General features: G+C 42.1%; 1 protein-coding gene across 8 annotated transcripts; it reads right to left on the reverse strand.

Annotated features, from left to right (window-relative positions):
• Positions 1 to 7: 7 nt before the first annotated feature.
• On the reverse strand, positions 8 to 27997 carry mylpfb (myosin light chain, phosphorylatable, fast skeletal muscle b). 8 transcript variants are annotated; one of them, XM_021565460.2, is made up of 7 exons: positions 25326 to 25627; positions 24667 to 24788; positions 5092 to 5190; positions 3260 to 3440; positions 1010 to 1088; positions 828 to 876; positions 8 to 354 (listed from the first exon to the last, which is right to left on the reverse strand). In XM_021565460.2, exons 2-7 carry the CDS (start codon positions 24745 to 24747, stop codon positions 250 to 252), a joined length of 594 nt encoding a protein of 197 aa, XP_021421135.1. In that variant the 5' UTR covers positions 24748 to 24788; positions 25326 to 25627; the 3' UTR covers positions 8 to 249. The 8 variants fall into 8 exon arrangements, with proteins under 8 accessions (XP_021421135.1, XP_021421137.1, XP_021421129.1 ...); XM_021565462.2 differs by lacking the exons at positions 24667 to 24788; positions 25326 to 25627 and adding an exon at positions 6101 to 6267; XM_021565454.2 differs by lacking the exons at positions 8 to 354; positions 828 to 876; positions 1010 to 1088; positions 3260 to 3440; positions 5092 to 5190 and adding exons at positions 11546 to 14520; positions 14942 to 15248; positions 27502 to 27997 and having other exon boundaries at positions 25326 to 25365.
• Between the last annotated feature and the right edge of the window lie 2 nt (positions 27998 to 27999).

Here is a 27999-nt window from a genome sequence, read left to right on the forward strand (position 1 = left end):
AGAGGAATAGTTTTGATGGTACAAGATTTTATTTTTCAAATAATCCCACTGTTAATACTCACACAGCACACCTCCATTAGCCTTCAACCCTCTCAACTCAAAGTCTCTCGATAAAGGAGAGTCTTTCATAGTGAGCGGGGTGGAGATGGAAAGAAGAGCGAGGGGAGCGTGTAAGCGGGCCACAGAGTTGGAGAAGGGGGGTAGTGAGGGGGATGACGGAGAGAGGTAGAGGGATTGAAAAAGTGGATTTCACTCATCCTCCTTCTCCTCTCCGTGTGTGATGACATAGCAGATCTGTTTATAGTCTACGTTGCCAGCCACATCTGGGGGAAAGGCAGCCCACAGGTTGGACATCTGAGGGAGAGGAAGACAGAAGGAGAGGCTTACAACTCGGAAACATTGCGGGGAAATGGACAAAGTCCAGTGTCAGACAGCACACAGAAACAAGTCATTCATTATTACTGTAAATAACCATGGCATGAAAGGTCAAACACCATGTTGCTCTAAGGGTGAAATATTCCTAGAGCAAAATAACTGTGCAAAGAGCAAGAAATACTGTAAATCTCATTGTAATCAGTGTGGTTTCATTTTGAAAAAGTTTCTTCCACAATGTTCATTATAAAGGCGATTGTTTATGTATTGCTCAGTTTACGAAACGTATTTAAAATCGCCCCTTTTTACGCATATTGCTGAAGAAACGTTTCAAAATTAAAAATCACAGATTCTAATGAGGTTTGTGGTATTTCTTGCTATTTTAACAGTGATTGTGCACTAAGAAAATGTCGCTCTAAATGACTGAATGACTGATGGAATGACAGATCCCTCACCTCCTCAGCGGTGAACCTGTCGCACTGGGTGGTCAGGAGCTCCTCAATGCTGGAGGAAAGGAAAGAGGTAGGAAAAGAGAGAGAGAATTGTTAACCAGGGCACACATTAAGACTACCTAAAGAGGTTGTGAGTGAATTTATAGGATAGTAATGGTAGGAAAGGGTACAGGGTGAAAACTTACAATTCCTTCTTGATGAAGCCGGTAGCCTCGGGGTCCAGGACCTTGAAAGCGCTCACGATAACATCCTCGGGATCAGCACCTAAGAGGAAGGGAAGAAGAGGATCCTCAGTTAAACTCTGTTACCTCAAACTCACAGTTATGGACTAAGAAGTGATGGACTAAGAAAAGTGATGGGATAAGAGTGATGGACTAAGAAAAGCAGTAGAAGTATTCATTATTAACAAACAAAACTTTATGTAAAATATATGTACATTATATGGAAACGTATACTGAACAGAAATATAAACGCAACATAAAGTGTTGGTCCCATGTTTCATGAGCTGAAATAAAAGATCCCAGAAATGTTCCATTTGCACAAAAATATTATTTCTCTCAAATTTGGGGAACAAATTTGTTTACATCTCTATTAGTGAACATTTCTCCTTTGCCAAGATAATTAATCTACCTGGCAGGTGTGGCATATTAAGAAGCTGATTAAACAGCAATATCATTACACAGGTGCACCTTGTGCTGGGGACAATAAAAGGCCACAAAAAATTTGCAGTAGTGTCACACAACACAATGCCACAGAGGTCTAAAGTTTTGAGGAAAAGTGCAATTGGCATGCTGACTGCAGGAATGTCCACCAGAGCTGTTGCCAGAGAATGTAATATTAATTTCTCTACTGTAAGCCGCCTCCAACATTGTTTTAGAGAATTTGGCAGTACGTCCAACCGGCCTCACAACTGCTAATCACGTGTAACCACGCCAGCCCAGGACCTCCACATCCAGCTTCTTCACCTGCGGGGATCGTATGAGACCAGCAGTCTCATACGGTCAGAAACCATCTCAGGGAAGCTCATCTGCGTGCTTGTCATCCTCACCAGGGTCTTGACCTGACTGCATATCAGCGTAGTAACTGACTTCAGTGGGCAAATGCTCACCATCGATGGCCACTGGCAAGCTGTAGAAGTGTGTTCTTCACAGATGAATCCCAGTTTCAACTGTACCGGACAGATGGCAGATAGCATGTATGGCGTTGTGTGGGCGAGTTGTTTGCTGATGTCAACATTGTGCCCCATGGTGACGGTGGGGTTATGGTATGGGCAGGCAAAAGCAAGGAACACAATTGCATTTTATTAATGGCAATTTGAATGTACAGAGACAACGTGACAAGATCCTGAGGCACATTGCCGTGCAATTAATCTGCCGCCATCAGTATGATAATGCACGGTCCCATGTCACAAGGATCTGTACACAATTCCTGGAAGCTGAAAATGTCCCAGTTCCTCCATGGCCTGCATACTCACCAGACATGTCACCCATTGAGCATGTTTGGGATGCTCTGGATTGACATGTACGACAGCGTGTTTCAGTTCCTGCCAATATCCAGCAACTTCGCACAGCCATTGAAGAGGAGTGGGACAACATTCCACAGGACACAATCAACAGCCTGATCAACTCTATGCACAGGAAATGTGTTGCACTGCATTAAGCAAATGGTGGTCACACCAGATACTGACTGGTTTTCTGATCAACTTCCATACCTTTTTCTTAAGGTATCTGTAACCAAAAGATGCATATCTGTTTTCTCAGTCATATGAAATACATAGATTAGGGCCCAATTAATTTCTTTCAACTCAGTAAAATCTTTGAAATTGTTGCATGTTGAGTTTATTTTTTTGTTCAGTATATAGACATATAACTATCCAACTAGTTTATATTCCCTATACAGAAAGTATAGAAAGTACAGAAAGAGGGACTAAAATATCTGACTGCTCACTCTCATTAAGAAAAGGTAATATAAGTTATGTAGCTTATACAAAACATTTAGAACACCTGCTCTTTCCATGACAGACTGACCAGGGGAATCCAGGTGAAAGCTACAGTATGATCCCTTTATTTATGTTACTTGTTAACAGGGTATGGTAGTAGGTGCCAGATGCACTTGTTTGTGTCAAGAACTACAACGCTGCTGGGTTTTTCACGCTCAACAGTTTCCCGTGTGTATCAAGAATGGTCCATCACCTAAAGGACATCCAGCCAGCTTGGCACAACTGTGGGAAGCCTTGGAGTCAACATGGGCCAGCATCCCTGTAGAGCGCTTTCAACACCTCGTAGAGTCCATGTGCAACTCAATATTAGGAAGGTGTTCTTAATGTCTGGTATACTCCGTGTATGATGGATGCATTACCAGGCTAGTACAGCTCGGCTTGGTTCAGCTGAGTAATGTGAAAAAAAGCTATAAGTCGCTCCTAGAGGTTGACCTACCCTTCAGCTTCTCGCCGAACATGGTGAGGAAGACGGTGAAGTTGATGGGGCCGCTGGCCTCCTTGATCATGGCTTCCAGCTCCTCATTCTTCACGTTCAGTTGACCCATAGTGGCCAGCACGTCCCTAAGATCATCCTTGCTGATGATTCCATCTCTGTTCTGATCAATGATTGTGAAAGCCTAGCAGGAAGCGAAGCAGACGAGAGAGTTGATACCATATTATTGACTGTGGAGCAATCCAAATGACATCGATCATGTTAACATGACGGTCTTAAGTAAATGTAATGTTTCTATTGCTTATAAGCATATGAAAATAAGTTAATGTTATCACACTACCCAGTATCCTATTGAAATGCATTGCCATGACCTCAGTCTCCTCATTTCAAAATTCATTAGACTAGTTGATGATAATAGACGTTGTGTAAAGAACAACATTTAGGGTGCACTGCATTGTGAAATTTGAGTTGCGGGAATATTTACATCACAATTCACAAGATTTTCCCCAAGATAGTCCATCAAGATAAATGTGAAAAGGTCTCTCTCCTCACATAGCTGCATGTGCCACTCAGTGAAACCCAAGAAGGCTATAGAGCACACAGTGGACTTGGCAGCTGTCCAAACACTTGTCTTTTTAAGGTGTTAAAATGGTGTCGGGACATCAGACAAGCCTAGAGACATTTAAGGAATCAGTATTGATTACACCACTAACACACCTCCCCTTACCCCCCCCCCCCTCGCCCCTTCCCAGATTAATCCCTCTGCCCCAACCCCTGTTCTTTTTTTTTTTATCCGCACCTGTCTCCAATTGGCCAAGTCAATCACACAAAGACAGGGATATACCCAAAGACTCTGACACACTTCCATTTTACCCCTTAAAAATCATTCAAATTGTTATCAGTTTCCCAAATGATTGTAATTTGTCTCCCTCGCTGATTAGGTTGTGCTCTCCTAAATACTGAGAGCACTTCCAATGTGAACATTCCCACATGATTTGAACAACTCGTAGGTGTCACAGGGACAGGTTCGTAGAGGGGGTGCTGGGGAGGACTACCCAGCAAACCAAAATTGGTTCTGTGAAAGTTCCCAGAACATTCCTTAGGTTTCAGCAAATGTTCTCCAAATACAAAAACTGTCCAGTTGTGTTGATGATTATACAATGTCTGTATAAAACCTTTGTCTGAACACATTTCATTCTTTACAAGTAGATTATATTAAATTACCTGGAAACCTAATAGAGAACATTTAGGGAATGTTCTGTGGTGGTTGTTACAGAGGTTGTGCACAACATTTTAGTGAATGTTAGGAGAACATTCAAAGGATAGATATATATATATATATAAAAAATCTGAAAAACAGGATGTTGTCATCCTAATGTTAGATAAAACCCTAACTAGAACTTAATGGGTCTCTTAGCTAATGTTCTGGGAAATGTTCCCGGTTTGCTGGGTAGTGACCTGTCCCAGGTGACCGCTGTCGTTTGTCTCCTGCTGGCGTCTCTAATATTTTTTTTTTTTAATTGTCAAATGGAGCAAAAAACTTTATTGAATCAAGTCTGTCTGTCCAGCTCTATGACAGCTATCACTTCCATCACGCCCACAGTGATAGATACAGTCAAATGTGAACGCCACCAATGAGGACGCCACCTGCCTTAGGATGTCCTTGTCTTGCCTATTACAAAGTCGTTGGGTTGTTTGTCTATTTTGGGCTTTTGCAACCCTCTTTCAATGGGATCACAATGTGATGCGTGGAGATGTTACAATGGCATGTATCCCAAGAACTATGTCGGCTGACTTATTACAACTACTTGACCCCCCCCCCAAAAAAAACTCACCTCCTTGTACTCCTGAATCTGGCTCTGCTCAAACATGGAGAACACATTGGAGGATCCACCCTCTCCCTGCTGCTGTCTTTTCTTGGCTTTCTTGGGTGCCTGGGGGTAAACGATGACCAAGACATGTAACTTAACTCACAGTCAACACAACCAACATTTTACTGTAACAGCCTGTTTGGGCCATCCATGCCACTCTGGCTCATTTTGGGCCAAAAGGTCTTAAACCTCCACAGTAGCAAGAGGAAATCCCTAAGATATTTTTTGAGAATGATTCCTTGTCATTGTCAGTGACATCAGTTGTGCCAGAAGTAGCCCTTCTAGGAATTTACTAGGTATTGTCATTGACCTCTAGGGATGATCTGTGTCCTTCTGCTATTTTAGCTGTTAACCGCCTTTCAATGAGTCACAAGTTCCTAGGCCGTCATTGAAAATAAGAATTTGTTCGTAACTGACTTGCCTAGTTAAATAAAGGTAAAATTAAAAAATAAAAAATAAACATGGGAGGGATGCTTAGCTTTGCTTCAGATTTCGATGCCTGGGTGCTTTTGGCTTTTGTCTGAATAAGTTGTACCAATTCAAGTCGCACTTTATCAGCATAAGGCTTTCAAAAAAAGTGAGTTGCATAAAAGGCACTCGGTCTGTTCAATTGTAGCGTCAAAATTGGCTAAGATTCTGTAATATCTTCGAGGCCTCTTGAGCAGTGGTCCCCAAACATCCTTTAAGTATTTCCTTTTGATGCACCACTTCAACAAAACCAGAGTATAAAAGCCACAAGACTTGGTCTTGGCTCTTTTGCCCAGGGAGGAACCAGCTTCCACCAATAGGTCCCGAACCAGTTTGTGAAACTGTTCTAGAATCCTTTAAAATGTCATTCAGAGTCCATTTCATTGCCATTATCCAGTTTGCATTGGTATCCTACTATCAATTATGCTTTAAGTTGTCAGTTTATCAAAGACAATCCTAGACCCTAGAAACTGTTCTCCATTGAGAGGAACGCAAACACACTCACCATCTCTTTAGAGTTTGTGGGGGTTTTGGTTGGTCAAGAAGAGAAGTCTATGCCAAGTCGATGTGACTGACATGTTTGTGTTGGCCCCTTGCCTTATATACACTAGCTCAATGGGGCTAACTTTAGCTGCACCATCAAGTTTGGCAAGAAAAGAGGGAGCTGAGGAACGTAAGAGAGAGAGGGAGGAGCAAGGGGGTGCTCAGGGTATCGCCTTTCCGGCACTCCAAAATAGGCGCAGGGAGTCTTGGAATTAGGTGAATTCGAGCACAACATTCAGGTCTTACTTTGGTGTCAGTGTCACACTGACAACACACACAATATGGACCAACCTCTATTGCAGCCTTTGGGATTATTGAACCGCCCTTCCTTTCTCTCTTTAACACTTCATTCATAGCATGCTCAGGGTCATTGTTGTGGCTATTTTTCATTTTCTTTTATTCCATCCACCCCAAGACGGCAAACAACACAATGGGCTATTGTGGCATATCCATTGTATCCATGTCATGCCTGTTACCAGTTGCAGGTCCTTCCTGTTACAACACTTTACACCGCCCATAAAACAACAGATAAGTATGTGTTTCAAGCGCAGGCTTTAAAACTTATTTTCAAAGTCACAACTTGTTTAACTGACCTGTTGAGATCTGTGTATACAGTACGTACCCCCTACTAGTGTGGAAGAAGCCAACTGAATGGATGACAGTAATAACACGTGGAAACTGTTGGCTGAGGGGGTTGGTAACATTCCAGTAATGACAAGGTCACACATATTCAAGAGACAGAACAGAATATAGCAGCAATTGCTAAGTAATTACCAAAACATACTATACATTCCTGCAACTCCAGTCCTGGATTACCCCCAACAGCACACATTTTGTTGTTTGATTTGATTTTGATTTGACGACTGAACAGAAGTGGTTTTCCAACATGGAGGCTCTAATTTGGGTTGCTCCTGGTCCCTGGAGATGCCCAGGACAGTGCTTGACCGAGCAGGCCACCAGACCACCCACTCAATGGTCGGGCTCCATGGTCGGCTGTCTACCATGGAAGTGTACAGTGGAGCGGCGTATTGAGATAGAGTTTCAGGGGGCCGTGAGAACTGATACCGCTCTCCCCTCAAACTACCGCACAAATGTTTCTTTCTTCGATATTCAAGGGCCTTCTCTCCAAAAGTCTGTCCAGCCTCAGTTGATATATTTTCTTCTCAGTCTCTGCTTTTCTCCCTCATACACATTGCATTACTTGCGAGAAGAACCAGTGGAGAAGTTTCAGTTGGAAGTAACGTAATAGGCTTCGTTGACAAGTGAGGAAAAATAGGAGCACTTTGAAAGAGTGTACATTTTATTTATTTTTTTATGTAAAAAACACACAAACAGCTGTGGATAGACCAAAAATAGCAATGCCTCTGCCTCCCCCTGTTCTCATTCAGAGACATTTTGGCTCTCCCTTTAACTAGAGTCTAAGGGCCCGGGGCTGGGTTTCTACGAAGCCAACATATGGAATTGTTTTAAGATGGTCATACCAAGGATCATTTAGCTATTTGATTTGTGATTTTAGGATCCCTGTAGGTATAAACAAATATTTACTAATATTTTTATGAAACATTGAATTTGGCCTTAATGCTATTAGCCCATAGAAATGCATTGAATAACATATTCATAAATGGCAAAGCAGATCAAAAGGAAGTATGTTTTGAAGTGTCTGTCCTAAGGTGAATTCGAGCACAACATTCAGGCCTTACTTTGCTTCTACACCTGCATTGCTTGCTGTTTGGGGTTTTAGGCTGGGTTTCTGTACAGCACTTTGAGAAATCAGCTGATGTACGAAGGGCTATATAAATACATTTGATTTGATGGTGCATTCGGAAAGTATTCAGAACTAGTTTTTCCCATTTTGTTACGTTACAGCCTTATTCTAAAATGTATTAAATCGTTTTTCCCCCATCAATCTACACACAATACCACATGAGAAAGCAAAAACATATTAATAATGTTTAATAATGTTTGCAAATTTATAACAAATAAAAAACAAATATCACATAAGTATTCAGACCCTTTACTCAGTACTTTGTTGAAGCACCTTTGGCAGCGATTACTGCCTCAATCCTGGGTAGGATGCTACAAGCTTGGCACACCTGTATTTGGGGTGTTCCCCCAATTATTCTCTGCAGATCATCTCAAGCTCTGTCAGGTTGGATGGGGAACATCCCTGGACAGCTATTTTCAGGTCTCTCCAGAGATGTTCGATCGGGTTCAAGTCCGGGCTCTGGCTGGGCCACTCAAGGACATTGAGACTTGTCCCGAAAACACTCCTGTGTTGTCTTGGTTGTGTGCTTAGGGTCGTTGTCCTGTTATAAGGTAAACCTTAACCTGCTCAGGACCTCAGACTGGGGTGTTCATCAAGGATCTCTCTGTATTTTTCTCCATTCATCTTTACATCGATCCTGACTAGTCTCCCAGTCCCTGCCGCTGAAAAACATCCCCACAGCATGATGCTGCTATCACCATGCTTTACTGTAGGGATGGTGCCAGGTTTCCTCGAGACGTGACGCTTGGCATTCAGGTCAAATAGCTCAGTCTTGGTTTCATCAGACCAGATAATCTTGTTTCTCATGGTCTGAGAGTCCTTTAGTTGCCTTTTGGCAAATTCCAAGCGGGCTGTCTTGTGTCTTTTACTGAAGAGTGGCTTCCGTCTGGCCACTCAACCATAAAGGCCTGACTGGTGGAGTGCTGCAGAGATGGTTGTTCTTCTGGAAGGTTCTACCATCTCTACAGAGGAAATCTGGAGCTCTGTCAGAGTGACCATCGGGTTCTTCGTCACCTCCCTGACCAAGGCCCTTCTCCTCCGATTGCTCAGTTTTGCTGGGCAGCCAGTTCTAGGAAGAGTCTTGGTGGTTCCAACCTTCTTCCATTTAAGAATGATGGAGGCCATTGTGTTCTTGTGGACCTTCAATGCTGCAGACATTTTTCTTACCCTGCCCCAGATCTGTGCCATGACTCAATCCTGTCTCTGAGCTCTACGGAATTCCTTCGACCTCTTGACTTGTTTTTTTTCTCTGACACTGTCAACTGTGGTACCTCATATAGACAGGTGTGTGCCTTTTCAAATAATCTCCAATCAATTGAATTTACCACAGGTAAATCATGTCAAGTTGTAAAAACATCTCAAAGATGATCAATGGAAACAGAATGCACTGGAGCTCAATTTCAAGTTTCTTAGCAAAGGATCTGAATACTAATTTTGTCAAAGAAAGATTTACAATTCCAAATTGGATGACCGTTCAAAACGTATTCCCAGTCTGAGCTCGTTTATTCCGGACTTCGCAAGTGGTAATGCTTGCGGTTAGCCTATGTCACCGATTAATTCCAAACCACTCATTGTGTACTGTTGTGTACTGTTTATGTCCAATGACCGATGAGCACCGATACCTTTTTATCTACAATGAATCTTCATTGTTTCTCTTCATATGACAACGATTAAAATGGATTTGTCAGTAGACTGTCAACTTGATTCATGATGACTGCTAACTAAGATTTTGAAAGTAAGATGTTGACATGATCAGTCCAATCAATGCTACTGTTCATACAGTTGAAGTCGGAAGTTTACATACACTTAGGTTGGGGTCATTAAAACTCGTTTTTCAAACACTCCACAAATTTCTTGTTAACAAACTATAGTTTTGGCAAGTCAATTAGGACATCTACTTTGTGCATGACAAGTAATTTTTCCAACAATTGTTTACAGATAGATTATTTCACTGTATCACCATTCCAGTGGGTCAGAAGTGCACATACACTAAATTGACTGTGCTTTTAAACAGCTTGGAAAATTCCAGAAAAGTATGTTATGGCTTCTGATAAATGATGTCAATTGGCCTGAGTCAATTGGAGGTGTACCTGTGGATGTATTTCAAGGCCTACCTTCAAAAAAAAAAATCTAAAGAAATCAGCCAAGACCTCAGGAAAAACAATTGTAGACCTCCACAAGTCTGGTTCATCCTTGGAAACAATTTACAAATGCCTGAAGGTACCACGTTCATCTGTACAAACAATAGTATGTAAGTATAAACACCATGGGACCACACAGCCGTCATACCTCTCAGGAAGGAGACGCGTTCTGTCTCCTAGAGACAAACGTATTTTGGTGCAAAATGTGCAAATCAATCCCAGAACAGCAGCAAAGGACCTTGTGAAGGTGCTGGAGGAAACAAAAGTATCTATATCCACAGTAAAAACGAGTACTATGTCGACGTAACCTGAAAGGCCGCTCAGCAAGGAAGAAGCCACTGCTCCAAAACCGCCATAAAAAAAGCCAGACTACAGTTTACAACTACACATGGGGACAAAGATTGTACTTTTTGGAGAAATGTCCTCTGGTCTGATGAAATAAAAATAGAACGGTTTGGCCAAAATGACCATTGTTATGTTTGGAGGAAAAAGGGGGAGGCTTGCAAGCCGAAGAACACCATCCCAATCGTGAAGCACGGGGGTGGCAGCATCATGTTGTGGGCATGCTTTGCTGCAGGAGGGACTGGTGCACTTCACAAAATAGATGGCATCATGAGGCAAGAAAATTATGGATATATTGAAGCAACATCTGAAGACATCAGTCAGGAAGTTAAAGCTTGGTCGCAAATGGGTCTTCCAAATGGACAATGACACCAAACATACTTCCGAAGTTGTGGCAAAATGGATTAAGGACAACAAAGTCAAGGTATTGGAGTGGCCATCACAAAGCCCTGACCTCAATCCTATAGAACATTTGTGAGCAGAACTGAAAAAGCTTGCGCGAGCAAGGAGGCCTACAAACCTGACTCAGTTACACCAGCTCTGTCAGGAGGAATGGGCCAAAATTCACCCAACTTATTGTGGGAAGCTTGTGGAAGGATACCTGAACCATTTGACCCAAGTTAAACATTTTAAAAGGCAATGCAACCAAATACTAATTGAGTGTATGTAAACTTCTGACCCACTGGGAATGTGATGAAAGAAATAAAAGCTGAAATAAATCACTCACTACTATTATTCGTACATTTCACATTCTTAAAATAAAGTTGTGATCCTAACTGACCTAAGACAGGGAATTTTTACTAGGATTAAGCGTCAGGAATTGTGAAATACTGAGTTTAATTGTATTAGGCTAAGGTGTATGTAAACTTCCGACTTCAACTGTATAATGTGATTGAATCTGTGTCCAATGACCTTGAGCCTTCTTGGAAGGGCACTACTAATGTAACTATATGGCAGGACGCAGAGGATTAGAATTTTCGATGTCTCCCATTACTAAGGACTGGTGACGTAGTTTCCCCATGTGTGACAGAACACTGAGCCAATCACGGCACAACGCTCCTATTTTCTGCTGGCTCGCCTCCACCACAGAAAGCACTGAGCTCGGCTGAAACACCTGCATTTTGGAGCTGCCTTACTCAAGGAAACAAAACAGAGACCATGTTTGTATGCGGCTTTATTAATTCAATGATTTTTACATCTTTTTTTTTTTTAACATTATTTGCAAACTTAAATGTGACCGTACAAATACCAAAATAACATGCAAAACAGGCATGTATATATATATATATTTTATGCTAAAAATGTGGGTCTCAAAACTGGCATGAATGACAGGTCTCACCTGCTCTTGTGGCTGAATGGAAGCAAGTCATTGCAGAAATGTTCCGACATCTAGTGGAAAGCCATCCCAGTAGAGTGGAGGCTGCTATAGCAGCAAAAGGGGGACCAACCCATGATTTTGGAATGAGATGTTCGTCGAACAGGTCTCCACATCCTTTTGATCATGTAGTTTATCTGAGATATACAAGAAAGCTCAGGGCCTGCATCGACAAAGCCTCTCAGAGTAGAAAATTGGTCGAGAGAACACAGACATTTCACTCTTACTGTTATGGGTAAAAAATAAAATATATACACAAAGCCTCTTAACTCAGAGTCCCACCTAGTCGACAGAGACCACATGAGCTGTCCTAACCAGTTAAGCGTGACAATTAGGTGTCTTGATAATTAGAAAAAAGCAGCAAGTCAGTGGTTCCTACACCACATGCAATTGTTTTGGAGTTGTTCAAATTATGTTTTGATATTTCTATATGATCAATCCATAAATCAAGAGACTTACATGCAACTTTTCTCTTGAGGTTTTGACAATGCTTTCACAGGAGGTCTATTTCACATATGCCTAAATACATATAACCACTAGGCTAATAAATAAACATTTTCTTTCAATTATTTGATAACCTACATCATGTTATTTCGAGTTATCCCTTTGGAGCGAAACATCACATTGTTAAAAAAAGATACCTAAATTGGGCTTATGTTAACTTAGATTGTGTTTGATGGAAATGATAGACCATTCAAACACTAGATGCAACGCTGTATGCAACATTACTGGAAAGTGACTTGATGCCTACTGTGTCAAAGCAATTTAGAATTGTTAAATGTGAGTGATGAGTGTGTTGATATAACATTAAGTCAAAATTCCTCTTTTAAAAAAGGTTATGTAAGCCAACATATTAGCCAATAATTATGAGTAGGCAAAATGATCGTATCAGGCAAAAATTATATCAAATGTTTTACCATTGCAACAGATGTTGTAGTCACATTCACCGTGATTAGTTATTCCCCATTATTTGCAACTATGTCAATGAGCGTCATAACAATCTTTCCTTTGCGGTACCTCAAACTGTCGTGACTACCAGCTAAAATAAATCAAATTTAACTCAATGTTTATTTAACTAGGCAAGTTAGTTAAGAACAAATTCTTAATGACAATGATGGCCTACCACCCCGGCCAAACCCTCCCTTAACCCGGGCGAAGATGGGCCAATTGTGCGCCACCCTATGGGACTCCCGATCACAGCCGGTTGTGACACAGCCTGGGAATGAGCCATGGTCTTTAGTGATGCATTAGATTGCTGCGCCACTCGGAAATACAACAGGTGTAGGTAGACCTTATCGTGAAATACTTAGTTAATTTAGTAAAAAAATTCTTAACCAACAATGCAGTTCAAGGAAGAGTGTTATGGGCTTGTAAGTAAAGTAAAAAATAAAAGTAACAAAATAACGAGGCAATATACAGGGGGTACCGGTACAGAGTCAATGTGCAGGGGTACAGTTCAACAAGATTCCTAGGACCTTTTCTGAGATGCTTTGTGGATACAGGCCCTGGATATTCTGTTGTTTTTACCCATATTTAACCCCTTTTTGGGGGGAGCAATAAAATACTTAAATATATTTTTAAACCGGTACCAGGTTACCTTCAGACGAGTCTTGTGAAGCTTGTGGCTGTTGTGGAGCAAAACAACCAACATGTAGCCTATGTGTTCGTGAGCGCTTTCGATGGTGGGGTCATATTAATTAGTACCCCAAACCGTTTAGTTCGCTTGGCACATTAGCAGTACTGACATCAGACAAGTCCCGTGGGGCTCAGTGCCAGCAAAAAGTGATTTCATGTCACCAAAGAGGAACATTTGTGGACATCCAAGCGGGGTGTTGGAGTGCTCAGTTATCAGTGGCACCAGATTAATGAATTTCCCATACAGTATTCATTTTTAGGTTGCATCTAACAGCGTTTCATATCCTCTGCATAATTTGTGTGGGTTGAGTTGCTGTGTTGACTAAACTAGACTATTTTTGGAATCATGCTGGCTTAAGTGAATTTCAACCAATGTGAAGAAGACAACTCATAAACTCACAAATCAATTGCATGTATTATCTATTGAATGCAATAGCTGTATTATTACAGCATTACATGTAATAATATTGTAGCTTATTGGCTCTAATGGGGAGATTGCCTTTTAAATCATAGATATTAATTCAAATGATTGGGGAAGAGGAAAACTGTCTAAAAAACATTTATTTTAAAATAATCATTATATATTTTCTTACATTCACAAATATTAATTCATGTTGGCATCCATTATTGCAATTGGTACAGACTCCTTTGGTATGGACTGTTTACATGCTTATAGTGACATACCATGCTGAATCAACCAAAATCAATTAAGTCTTCTTCCTGAATTACATCTTTCTGTCCCCGTCTCAACCAATCAGCAATCAGCTCCTTCACCTCCTTGCCAAAGTCCTCGTGTAGTTCGCTAAATTCCACCTTGGGTCCTGACCCAGTCACTGACCACTCCCCTTGGGGTGGGGATGGGACATTAATAGGTACAACATTTGCATTTCTCTTGGGCCAGAGTTTTGGAGACCGCTTATTGGTTGGTTTAGAGGAAATGGGAGGAACTTGTAGCATTTCATTTGTGCTAAAGCTATGCCCGGCTCCCACACTTGGCCCTAGGTACTGTGAAAGGGTCGCGGTCCCAGAGTTCAGCCAAATCAGCGACTGAGTTGGCCTCTCTGTGTTTGGGCCAGCCAGTGTAGACTGTTGGGATGGGTCACCAGGAAATGCTTTCATGGCCTCTGTGGAAGGATGAAGGAGTGACTAAGAAAAAAGGTGCTTGGACATTCATGGACACTTGTTCATTAAACACAGCTGAACATTGATGAAGGTGCTTTGCATATGTAAAACCATCACATGTATAAGTAGCGGGAACCACTAACTCATAAGTACATTTCAACGCGGTTACCAATCCTGATCCTGTAGATATTTAGGACGTGCAGAGTTTTATTCCAGCCAAGCACTAAAACACTTGTTTCAACTAAATCGAAGACTTGATGATTAGTTGAATCCGGTTACTTACCTACTAGCTCTCAATGACCAAGCTTGACCACTTGTTTTCCAGCTACTCTCATGACCAGGCAAACACCTTGTTGATGTATCTACTCCCAATTATCTAGCTTGCCTAGTGCTGGCATGGAACAAAATCCTGCACCCATTCACCTTTGTACTGTTTCTCCAGATCCATGACCAGCGCGGCCAGGTAGCCGTGGTTGGCCGACAGCAGGGCCCTGATCCAGCTCTCCTGGCTGGGCTGGTCCTCTGCGGCTAGCTTGTAGGTGCGCAGGCCCGGTTCACCGCTCCACACCAGCGAAAAGGCAAACTGCTCCTCAGACTCGCACAGCTGCACTGAGCAGCCCTCCAAAACAATGACGCCAAGCAGGTCGCGGTGGTTGGGCCGGTCCTTGTAGAAGAGCAGGTTTGCCTTCAGCATGAACCAGCGCTTCTGATAGGAAGTGTTTCTCTCACCCTGTATATAATGGTACAATGGCATGTTTTGTCAAAACAATCTGTTGTTCACAGTTCAACAGGTCTGATGTCCACAGTTCAACAGGTCTGATGTCAGTCTCAAATAGTTATTGTAGTTGAATCATTCTGAATTAAAAATACATATGTACATAATATTATTTTCCTTAAATCTAGCACAAATGAATGTGCTCTGGAGAGAAGATTTTACATATCTGGCATTAGTACTGTATCAAAAAATATCTTTATCATATCAAAAATACCAATAAAAACTAGTTTGCTTTATGTACAGTCAAATACGTGCGCCTGTGCAGTTTATTGGTCAATTGTCACTGAGGGGGTTTCGACTAGGCTGAACCGGGGTGCACTGGGTCATGGCCCGTCCAAAATTGCACTTCTGTTTTATCCCACCGCTCCTAAAACAGTGCCTTCAGAAAAGTACCTCACTTTTTCCACATTTTGTTGGGTTACAGCCTGAATTTTAAATGGATTAAATTGAGATTGTGTGTCACTGGCCTACTCATAATAAGATCAGGAGTAAAAATGTGCTTAACAAATCACATAAGTTGCATGGTCTCACTGTGTGCAATAATAGTGTTTAACATGATTTTTTTATGACTACCTCAGTTCTGTACCCCACACATACAGATAATTGTAAGGCACCTCAGTCAAGCAGTGCATTTTAAACAGATTCAACCACAAAAACCAGGAAGGTTTTCCAATGCCTTCTGGTTGCCAGCTCACTTCCAGACAGATTTTTCCGGACACACCCAGGATTCGAACTGGCAACCGTCCTGTTGCCGGCTCATCTCTCTAACCGCTAGGCTGGCTACCTGCTGCCCCGGTCATATTTTCTATATAAATACATAAATCTGTGCCATGTTGGGGTCATACTTGATAACATAAGCAACCATTTAACTTAACGGTTTCTCCGTCTCAAAATGCGTGTCAGCCACGCACGTAAATTGCCTCCCCCCCTCAATATTTAGAAACGGGTGGCTGTGTGTTTCTATTTGACAATAACATCTGGTGCGGGATGTCTAATATTAAGGTATTCCTCGCTTGAGGTATAGTACCTCATGATGAGCTGTAGACCACAATATCCACCAGGAGTTATCAATATTTTTTGTAGCAGTCTATTTACCATCAAAAAATGATGCTAAGACCGCACTCTACGAGTTGTATAAGGCCATAAGCAAACAAGAAAATGCTTATCCAGAAGCTACGCTCCTAGCAGCCCGGGACTTTAATGCAGTCAAACTTAAATCCGTTTTACCTCATTTCTATCAATATGTCACATGTGCAGCCAGAGGGGAGAAAAAAAAGGAAACAACTCTAGACCACCTTTACTCCACACACAGAGATGCATACAAAGCTCTCCCTCACCTTCCATTTGGAAAATCTGACCATAATTCTATCTTCCTTATTCCTGCTTACAAGCAAAACCTAAAGCAGGAAGTACCAGTGACTTGGTCAATACAGAAGTGGTCAGATGACACGGTTGCTATGCTACAGGACTGTTTTGCTAGCCCAGACTGGAATATGTTCCGGGATTCATCCAATGGCATTGAGGAGTACACCATATCAGTCACCGGCTTCAACAATAAGTGCATCGACGACGTCGTCCCCACAGTGACCGTAGGTACAGATCTAAACCAGAAGCCATGGATTACAGGAAAAATCTGCACCGGGCAAAAGTCAAAGAACTGCCGCTTTCAAGAAGCGGGACACTAATCCAGATGCTTATAAGAAATCCCGCTATGCCCTCAGACGAACCATCAAACTGGCAATGCATCAATACAGGACTAAGATTGAACCTACTACACCGGCTCTGACACTCGTCAGATATGACAGGGCGTGCAAACTATTACGGACTACAAAGGGAAACCCAGCCACGAGCTGCCCGGTGACGCGAGCCTACCAGACGAGCTAAATGCCTTTAATGCTCACTTCGAGGCAAGCAACACTAAAGCATGCATGAGAGCACCAGCTGTGCCGGACGACTGTGATCACGCTGTCCATAGCCGTTGTGAGCAAGACCTTTAAACCGGTCAACATTCACAAGGCCGGGGGGCCAGACGGCTTAGCCGGACACGTACTCAGAGCATGTGCGGATCAACTGGCATATGTCTTCACTGACATTTTCAACCTCTCCCTGACCGAGTCTGTAATACCTACATGTTTCAACCAAGTTCCTTGGTGTCCTCGTCACCAACAAACACAAACACACCAAGACAGTCGTGAAGAGGGCACAGCAAAACCTATTCCCCCTCAGGAGACTGAAAAGATTTGGCATGGATCCTCAGATCCTCAAAAAGTTATACAGATGCACCATCAAGAGCATCCTGACGGGTTGCATCACTGCCTGGTATGGCAACTGCTCGGCCTCCGACCGCAAGGCACTACCAAGGGTAGTGAGTATGGCCCAGTACATCACTGGGGCCAAGCTTCCTGGATTCCTGGATTCCAAGGATTCCATGCACCCTAGTCACAGACTTTTCTACCACACAGGCTTGCTGTGCAGTAGCAAGTCTAGGTCTAAGAGCAAGTCTTGGTCTAAGAGGCTTCTAAACAGCTTTTACCACCAAGCCATAAGACTCCTGAACATCTAATCAAATGGCTACCCAGACTATTTGCATTGCCTCCTCTCCTCTTCTACACTGCTGCTACTCCCTGTTAGTATTTATGCATAGTCACTTTAATAACTGTACCTACATGTACATATTACCTCAATTACCTTGACTAACCTCTGTGCCCCCGCACACCGACTCTGTACCCCCTGTCATTGGCCTCGCTATTGTTATTTTACTGCTGCTCTTTAAATATTTGTTACTTTTCTCTTACTTTTTAAAAACATTTTCTTAAAACTGCATTGTTGGTTAAGGGCTTGTAAGTAAGCATTTCACTGTAAGGTCTACCTGTTGTATTCGGCCCATGTGACAAATACAATTTGATTAGCTTGAGCCTACTGACAGGTTCATAGAAACAGCCCTTCTCCAATTCTGTAGCCTACTAGAAACCAGAAGTTTCAACGTTTCTAAAACTAGCAAAGTCGTCTTTGAACTCACAAAGTCGAGCCCAATATAACCGTTACCAGTCACTTCACAATACAAACTTTATACCATTTGAAAAATGTAATGTTCTATATAATTCAAATTTGTGCTTATGAATTTACCATGTTAAAATGTGACTGTACTTTGTTACAAGTTCGCTCACAGAATTAAGGGTTTGTTATGAAATCATTTCCAATCCATCAAATTCATCATGGTATATTATTGTTGGAGTCAAATCCACCCCCCGCAAGTTTAATACGCCTGTCTGATATGCATTTTGAGCCGGAGAAACTGTTTAAATGTAAATGGTTGCTTATGTCTGCAAGTATGGCCCCATTGTCAGCAAGGTAGAATGGTGCATCGTTCAAAAACACATATTTTCCATTCCTCTACTGCAGAGAGAGCCTGCAGAGTTCTGTCATCCTATCCAGGTCTGTGCCCAAAGAATTCAAACTTCTACTTTTAAAAATCCACCTTTCCAGAAGCAATTCTCTCACCGTTGCTGCTTGTTATAGACCCCCTTCAGCCCACAGCTGTGCCCTGGACACCATATGGGAATTGATTGCCCCCCATCTATCTTCAGAGTTCGTAATTTTAGGTGACCTAAACTGGGACATGCTTAACACCCCGGCCGTCCTACAATCTAAGCTAGAAGCCCTCAATCTCACGCAAATTATCAAGGAACCTACCAGGTACATCCCTAAATCCGTAACCATGTGCAGGCACCCTCTTATATATCATCCTGACCAACTTGCCCTCTAAATACACCTCTGCTGTCTTCAAAACCAGGATCTCAGCGATCATTGCCTGCCTGCATAATGGGTCCGCGGTCAAACAACCACCCCTCATCACTGTCAAACACTCCCTAATACACTTCTGCGAGCAGGCCTTTCTAATCGACCTGGCCTGGGTATCCTGGAAGGATATTGACCTCATCCCATCAGTAGAGGATGCCTGGTTGCTCTTTAAAAGTGCTTTACTCACCATCTTAAATAAGCATGCTCCATTCAAAAAATGTTGAAGAACAGATATAGCCCTTGGTTCACCCCAGACTTGACAAGCACAAAATCATCCTGTGGCGTTCTGTATTAGCATTGAATAGCCCCCGCGATATGCAACTTTTCAGGTTAGTCAGGAACCAAAATACTCTGTCAGTTAGGACAGCTAAAGCTAGCTTTTTCAAACAGAAATTTGCATCCTGTAGCACTAATTCCAAAAAGTTATGGGACACTAAAATTCCACAGAGAATAAGAGCACCTCCTCCCAGCTTCCCACTGCACTGAGGATGGGAAACATTGTCAGCACCGATAAATCTACGATAATCAATCATTTCAATAAGCATTTTTCTACGGCTGGCCATGCTTTCCACCTGGCTACCCCGGCCATCATCTCAATACCCCCTGCAGAAACATGCCCAAGTACCCCCCCCCCCCCCCCCCCGCCCCGCCCCCCCATTACTAGCCTATTCAACCTCTCTTTCGCATCGTCTGAGATGCCCAAAGATTAGAAAGCTGCCGCGGTCATCCCCTAGACCCAAACTGTTAGACCTATTTCCATCCTGCTCTGCCTTTCTAAAATCTTCGAAAGCCAAGTTAACAAACAGATCACCAACCATTTCGAATCCCACCGTACACTATGCAATCTTCTCCACTATGCAATCTGGTTTCCGAGCAGGTCATGGGTGCACCTCAGCCACGCTCAAGGTCCTAAACGATATCATAACCGCCATCGATAAAAGACAGTACTGTGCAGCCGTCTTCGTCGACCTGGCTTTCGACTCTGTCAATCACTGTATTCTTATTGGCAGACTCAACAGCCTTGGTTTCTCTAATGACTGCCTCGCCTGGTTCACTAACTACTTCTCAAATAGAGTTCAGTGTGTCAAATCGGAGGGCCTGTTGTCCGGACCTCTGGCAGTCTCTATGGGGGTGCCACAGGGTTCAATTCTCGGGAAGACTCTTTTCTCTGTATATACCAATGATGTCGCTCTTGCTGCTGGTGATTCTCTGATCCACCTCTACGCAGACGACACCATTCTGTATACATCTGGCCCTTCTTTGGACACTGTGCTAACAAACCTCCAAACAATCTTCAATGCCATACAACACTCCTTCCGAGGCCTCCAACTGCTTTTAAATGCAAGTAAAACTAAGTGCATGCTCTTCAACCGATTGCTGCCCGCACCCTCCCACCCGACTAGTATCACTACTCTGGACGGTTCTGACTTAGAATATGTGGAAAACTACAAATACCTAGTTGTCTGGTTAGACTGTTATCTCTCCTTTCAGACTCACATTAAGCATCTCCAATCCAAAATTAAATCTAGAATCGGCTTCCTATTTTGCAACAAAGCCTCCTTCACTCATGCTGCCAAACACACCCTCATAAAACTGACTATCCTACCGATCCTTGACTTTGGCAATGTAATTTACAAAATAGCTCCCAACACTCTACTCAGCAAACTGGAGGTAGTCTATCACAGTGCCATCTGTTTTTTCACCAAAGCCCCATACACTACCCACCACTGCGACCTGTATGCTCTCGTTGGCTGGCCCTCACTACATACTCATTACCAAACCCACTGGCTCCAGGTCATCTATAAGTCTATGCTAAGTAAAACCCCATCTTACCTCAGATCACTGGTACAAATAGCAACACCCACACGTAGCATACGCTCCAGCAGGTATATTTCACTGGTCATCCCCAAAGCCAAACTTCCTTTGGCCGCCTTTCCTTCCAGTTCTCTGCTGCCAATGACTGGAACCAATTGCAAAAATCACTGAAGCTGGAGTCTTATATCGCCCTCTCTAACTTTAAGCATCAGCTGCCAGAGCAGCTAACCGATCACTGCACCTGTACACAGCACAGCCAACTGCCTCATCCCCATATTGTTATCTATACTCTTGCTCTTTTGCACCCCAGTATCTCTACTTGAACATCATCATCTGCACATTGATCACTCCAGTGTTAATGCTAAGTTGTAATTATTTTGCCTCTATGGCCTATTTATTGCCTTACCTCCCTACATCTGCACACACTGTACATAGATTTTTCTATTGTGTTATTGACTGTGCATTTGTTTATGTGTAACTCTGTGTTGTTGTTGTCGTCGCACTGCTTTGCTTTATCTTAGCCAGGTCACAGTTGTAAATGATAACTTGTTCTCAACTGGCCTACTTGGTTAAATAAAGGTGAATAATGGCCACTAACAATGAAAATAAATGTGTTTAAAAATGGAAGGTTGTTGGGAGGAGGCAAGATCAGGTGGGACCATTCTAGCCAATGAGAGGGCAGACACGTGTGAACAACAGGCACAACGGTTTCCACTAGCTACCACAGCCAGAAAGTCAAAATTGGCTATATTGTAAAAAATATATATATATATTTAAAAAATTAAAAGATAATTGCTTTTTGGTTTCAATTAAAGGTTTAAGGTTAGGCATAACACATTTTAAGAAGTTAAATTGTAGAAATAGGTGGACTTTATGACTGTGGCAACTAGTGACGACTAGGCACTACTCCGTTATAAAAGTAGTTTTTCTCAAAGTTACCAGGATGTCACGTGTCCGACTTAGATCAATACACTCTTAACAACCTAATCATTACGAAACTTCTATTTGATCAAATAAGCCACACGTATATATAATTCGACACTGACCTCCATACAAAAAGTCCTTGCTTCGTGAGTGAAAAAAAGCCACCTGCAGGAGAAGACGGATTGTGGACACAGTTATCCCTCTCGCTTCGCCTCTTCCTCTCTGGCATCACTGCTTGTGAAAGCGTCTCATGCAACTCCTTCCCTGATAAATCTTTTAGTTCCAGGAACCACTCTGCTGCAGCCCCAATAATGTCCATCTTCTTGGACTTTCCCTCCACTTTAGCCGTGCCAATGATCACCGTTACATTAAAAAAAAAATCACAAAGTCCACCTTCTTTACATGTTGGAGCCTTGGAGCCTGCCGGTAGAAGCCAACGAACGCTGCAGTCTGCATTGAAGGCCTACCCAACACCATGGAGTCCTTAGGAGTACCTTGAGTTCCCTCCACCCGTTTGACAGCCTCTGCATATGAAATGCTCTCAATGACCCTGACTTTGGCAACTTCATTATTTTTCGACCTCGTCAGGCACTCCAAAAATATACTACATGCTTTCCACCACAGTTGCAACACTTCACAGCTTCTTTAAAAAAAAAAAGCACCATGAGCTTCTTTTCTACAACTTCTACATATTGGATTCCTCCCCCTGCAGACACTCTACATGTCCAAACATTCTACACAGTTTACACTGCAAATGCCTGGAAATAAAAGCTCTTACAGAAAAGTGCACATACCCCAGCTTCACTCAGGTCGGGAGGGACTCCACATCAAAAAACAAGAATAGACAAGGTCTTCTTTCTTGCCTTTGAGCCAACAATTCATCCTCCATGCATCAACCACTACAGGAACACTCATCAGCTCCTCGATGCCCACTCCCTCCGAGACTCCAGCAATTACTCCCTTGACAGTTTCTCTTCTCCTTAGCTCTGCATGGCCATCAATTTGCCTGATACCCAACACATGCTTCCTCTGTTCAGCAGAAACGCACAAACAAATCAAGACCAGCCCACTCCTCGTGACCCCCACCGACTCCACACCTCTCTCTACCATCTTAAATACTTGTAACGGATTTGACAATTCAGTCCCCAATTTTCCCAGAAACCAGACTCACAACAGATATGAGGTATTCTCAACATTAGGAGTCTTCTTTCCAATCCTAACTTTGCTTCTTTTCCCATTATTTTGGACAGAGGTCCATTCTTCCTTATTCCACTGCTATCCGATTCATATTCCACATCCCCCTCTGCCACCCTTCCTTAATCAGAGTGTGCCCTCATCTTCTCCTGATGTGCTATCATATTCCATTGTTTCCCATCTCTGAGCACACCTGCCCTAACATTTCATCATGCTTAGGGTCATGTATAGAAATGCAGGGCAGGCCATTATTTTGGCTACCATGGCTATGCTCCCATAGGATGAAAATGCCCCTATCCACAGGGCTTGAGTGGTCACTGAATGGTTTGATGAGCATGAAAGCGATGTAAACCATATGCCATGGTCGTCTCTGTCACCAGATCTCAACCCAATTGAACACTTATGGGAGATTCTGGAGTGGCGCCCGAGACGCGGTTTCCACCACCATCAACAAAACACCAAATGATGTAAGAGTAAGAGTTTGAGACACTTGTGGAATCTATGCCACGGTGCATTGAAGATTTTCCGGCTCGTGCTGGCCCAACGCCATATTAAGTCATGGCATTACCTTTATTTTTGGCATCTACCTAAAGTTAAATCTAGACTTGGTTTCCTCTATCACCCCAGCTGCCAAACTAACCTTGATTCACATGATCATCCTACCCATGCTAGATTACGGAGACATAATTTATAGATGGGCAGGTAAGGGTGCTCTCGAGCGGCTAGATGTTCTTTACCATTCGGCCATCAGATTTGCCACCAATGCTCCTTATAGGACACATCACTGCACTCTCTGCTCCTCTGTAAACAAGTCATCTCTGTATACCAGTCGCAAGACCCACTGGTTGATGCTTATTTATAAAAAACGTTTTATGCATCACTCCCCCCTATTTGAGATAGCTACTGCAGTCCTCATCCTCTACATACACCCATTCTGCCAGTCACATTATGTTAAAGGTCCCCAAAACACACATCCCTGGGTCACTCCTCTTTTCAGTTGCTGCAGCTGCGACTGGAACGAGCTGCAACAAACACTCAAACTGGACCGTTTTATCTCAATCTCTTCATTCAAAGACTCAATCATGGACACTCTTACTGACAGTTGTGGCTGCTTTGTGTGATGTATTGTTGTCTCTACCTTCTTGGTCTTTGTGCTGTTGTCTGTGCCCAATAATGTTTGTACCATGTTTTGTGCTGCTACCATGTTAAGTTGCAACCATGTTGTTGTTATGTGTTGCTGCCTTACTATGTTGTTGTCTTAGGTCTCTATGTAGTGTTGTCTCTCTTGTTGTGATGTGTGTTTTGTCCTATATTTATATTGTATTTATTTATTTTTTCTAATCCCAGGCCCCGTCGCCACAGGAGGCCTTTAGCCTTTTGGTAGGCAGTCATTGTAAATAAGAATTTGTTCTTAACTGACTTGCCTAGTTAAAATAAAGGTTCAATAAAATTAAAATAAATTAAGTCACTTCGTTTTGCCCCGACTTCACCATTGGCTTTGAATGGGCATTTGATACACCTAATTTAGTCAATCTGCAATTAAAAGGCAAGGATGACAAGCAAATGATTGTGATAGCTGAAATTATAGAATATACAAGTTAGTCTGCAAGACATGCAGAAAGGCGTGTTATCGGGTTACCTTTTTATACAGGTATCCTTCTTTGTCGACGGGTGAGCTGCACGACTGAAAATGAGTGAGGATCTTCCCGGTAATCTTCATCTCAACACCATGCTTTTACCATAGGAGTAGCTGGAGTTGGGCTACATAAGAACAAGGAAGTTAGTAGGGCACCCACCACATCACTGAAGCACATTCTCTCACTGCGGAGTTTACCTTGGAAAAAAATATTCAAAATGTTTTTTAATTATCAAATGATTTTGTTGTCTAATGATTTAACGCCATATGCGTTTGAACTTTGAGATAGTAATACAACGTTTGCATACTTCATTGCTGTGATGGTGAAATTACGCATCTTTACAAATATTAGGCTCATTCAATATGCGCAAATTAATTCGGTCGATTGTTTAGCTACCGTTCACAATCCGTAATTATTATATACAATTGTAATGCTTTGTTGCAGCTATGGGGATCCGTAAAACAAAAACGCATAGGCTACTGTAGCGTTCATCATGAGAAATCCCCTTTACGTATCTGCTTCCGCATTTGTAAAATAAAGGCAAATGGAAGTTTGGTAATATCATTGGGCTAAAAAGTCGTAGGCTACCTCTCTTCATCGAGAGGAACACATGTGTATGCCTAGTAAAAGAGCATAGGGTAAATGGGGTTGTTTTACTTACCTCTCTGCAGAATAACGTGTGAAGGCTCACCAGGTATTGGCTAGAGAGGATACAGTTGTTGTCAAATTGATGTAAAAAATAAAATGTTGCATTTTAGCTAACCATAACCCTTTTCTTAACCTTAACCTACTTCTCATAATCTGTTACGTTAATTATCCTAACCTGCTACGAAAAATCCATTGTGACATAAACTGTATCCCTTCTAGACAAAACCGTCCCACCAGCTCCCTGGGTGTTGTCAAACACTTCCTGGTAACTAAGGTGAGCGCTCAAATGAGCACACCGTCCACGTCAGCGCCTCATAGGTAACATGGGCCCACGCCCCTCAACTGTATGCTGATAAAGCCAGTGGTGTAAAGTTCTTAAGAAGTAAAAATATTTTGAAGTACTTCTTAAGTCGTTTTTTGGGGTATCTATACTTTACTATATGTATTTTTTACAACTTTTACTCCACTACATTGCTAACGAAAATATATACTTTTTACTCCCATACAATTTCCCTTCTACCCAAAAGTACCTCTTACATTTGGAATGCTCTGGCAGGACAGCAATATGGACCAATTCACACACCTATCAATATAATGCGGTCATCCCTACTGCTTCAGATCTGGCGCAATCACTAAACACAAATATTGGGCTTGTAAAGTGTGTGTTGGAAGTATGTCCTTGTCTGTCTGTAAAAAATAAAAATAAATGTTGCAATCTGGTTTGCTTAAATTTGATGTATTACTTTTACTCAAGTGTGACAATTGAGTACTTTTTCCACCATCACACATAAGTACATTTTAAAACCAGATACTTTTACTCAAGTAGTATTTTACTGGGTGACTCACTTTACTTGAGTCATTTTATTTTATTAAGGCATCTTTACTTTCACTCAAGTGTGACCAGCATTGCAGCTTAAACCAGCATTGTATTGAATGAACTGTATTCACAATGTCAGGTCACACTAGATCTGAGGTCATGTTGATAAGGGACTCCTTTGTCATGGGGATGTATACCCCATTGTCTTCTCTGTTGGTTTATGCAAATCTCATCAACCCCCATACAATTTTGTTGTAGCCTATGAAATCATACTAGGTGTTTATCCTTTGAACTGTACAATTAAGTTAATGATTTGTGATAGTTTCTGAATGTGTTGCAATTGCCTCAAATGCCCACAATGGAAGTTACTTAGATGAAACTGCTTATGTCAATGTTGATTGCAGAAACAGTCATGGGAATTAATTCCATGCAGTGTTAAATGCCATGTACTATCCTCACGAGTTTGTAATACAGTAAAGGCACATGCTTATCATGTGTCCATTTCATTGTCTGAGTAGTGACTGACCACCAAACACCATAAGGCTGTGTTTACACAGGCAGTCCAATGTGGATTTTTTTCCACTATTTGAGCAAAATAACAGAATTGGGCTGCCTGTGTAAACACAGCCTAAGAGTTGCACAATTCCCCACTCTAAGACTAGTTCTATTTTGTAACATGAGGTAGGCCTATCTTTATGACGACTATAACGTTAGAGCATGACATTCTGAGATGAACACTAAAATAACCCTGTTCCTGTTTTGTCCCAACTAGCCACCAGACCAACTGAGCTAATTGATCAGTTCAATGATTGACTCAACTCAACACACCTGAGCCCTATCCTAGCCTGCTCCGGGTCAGGCGAACGCCATTTATTCTGAAAGGTTGCGTCATCATCCCCTTCATTTGAGGAAAATGACGGATTAAATATTATAATCCAATGTTTGTGTTAAATCGTCATGTTAATACCTATCAAATGTAGTAATGACAGAATGCATTTAAAATGTCACACGGTAGAACCTTTTGTATGAATTAATACAATTATTGTATCGCATTGTATCGATAGGAGAGGGGGGAAAAGTGCTCATGCATTAATACGCACACCAAAACCGGCATTAACGATAATAAAATAAAGACCGCACTTCTAAGACTTTTCACACCATAGCCTGCTGAATTTGCAAGCTAACCTTAAATTAATTTCGGCACAAATGAAAATGTATCTGTTTCGGCATTCTCAATGAAGAGTTCGACATGCAGCCGCAGTTATAAACCTTCTAGAGTTAACAGTAGGCAGGCGATCAATATCCACCGTCATTACGGAAACCATCTAGCATAAGAACCAAACGGAAGCAAACAAAACGGGGCGGGACCTACCGGAATTGGTTGAATAGGAAGTCTTGAGTTTTCCGTTTGCAAAACAGAAACAGCGTAATGATTACGCCCCTGACTAGTTTAAGAAAAACATGAGTCAATCCAGCTTCATTCTTCGTATCCGAAGAGGAAGAGACGCCCAAATCGGAGGAAAATCTCTCTCTAGCAGGAGTTGTTTTTTCGTTGTTTCGCCCACCAAGCAAGAAGTTTCATAATACTGACATGTTTTTAATCAATCATATTCATGTCATGAGGCTAGTAGCATAGCATCTCTCTCCATTGAATACTGGCCGTTGATGTCAACAAACCAAATCGAATATTCAAAAATAGATTACAATAATGAGCTGTATCCACCAATTCAAAAGGATAGGCAGGAGCTAGACAGCCCACCGTGCTGCTTTGTGAACGACTTCCATTATTAGGGTGGAAAGACATGTCAGTATATCCATAATCTTTGGTATCCCACTCCGGGCTTCCAGGTAGGTTAAAACAAAAATATGA

The sequence above is a fragment of the Oncorhynchus mykiss genome, chromosome 16 (genome assembly GCF_013265735.2).
Source record: "Oncorhynchus mykiss isolate Arlee chromosome 16, USDA_OmykA_1.1, whole genome shotgun sequence".
In the NCBI taxonomy this organism is placed as follows: Eukaryota; Metazoa; Chordata; class Actinopteri; order Salmoniformes; family Salmonidae; genus Oncorhynchus; species Oncorhynchus mykiss.

Excerpts from the sequence above, each read along its gene's own strand:
- mylpfb (XM_021565457.2), bottom strand. The coding sequence starts at position 24,747 with ATGAAGATTACCGGGAAGATCCTCACTCATTTTCAGTCGTGCAGCTCA. Across the intron at positions 15,249-24,666 it reads AAGGATACCTGTATAAAAAG|GGTGAGAGAAACACTTCCTA; the intron begins GTAACCCGATAA and ends CATTATATACAG. Across the intron at positions 14,521-14,941 it reads TCTGGAGAAACAGTACAAAG|AGGCCATGAAAGCATTTCCT; the intron begins GTGAATGGGTGC and ends ATCCTTCCACAG.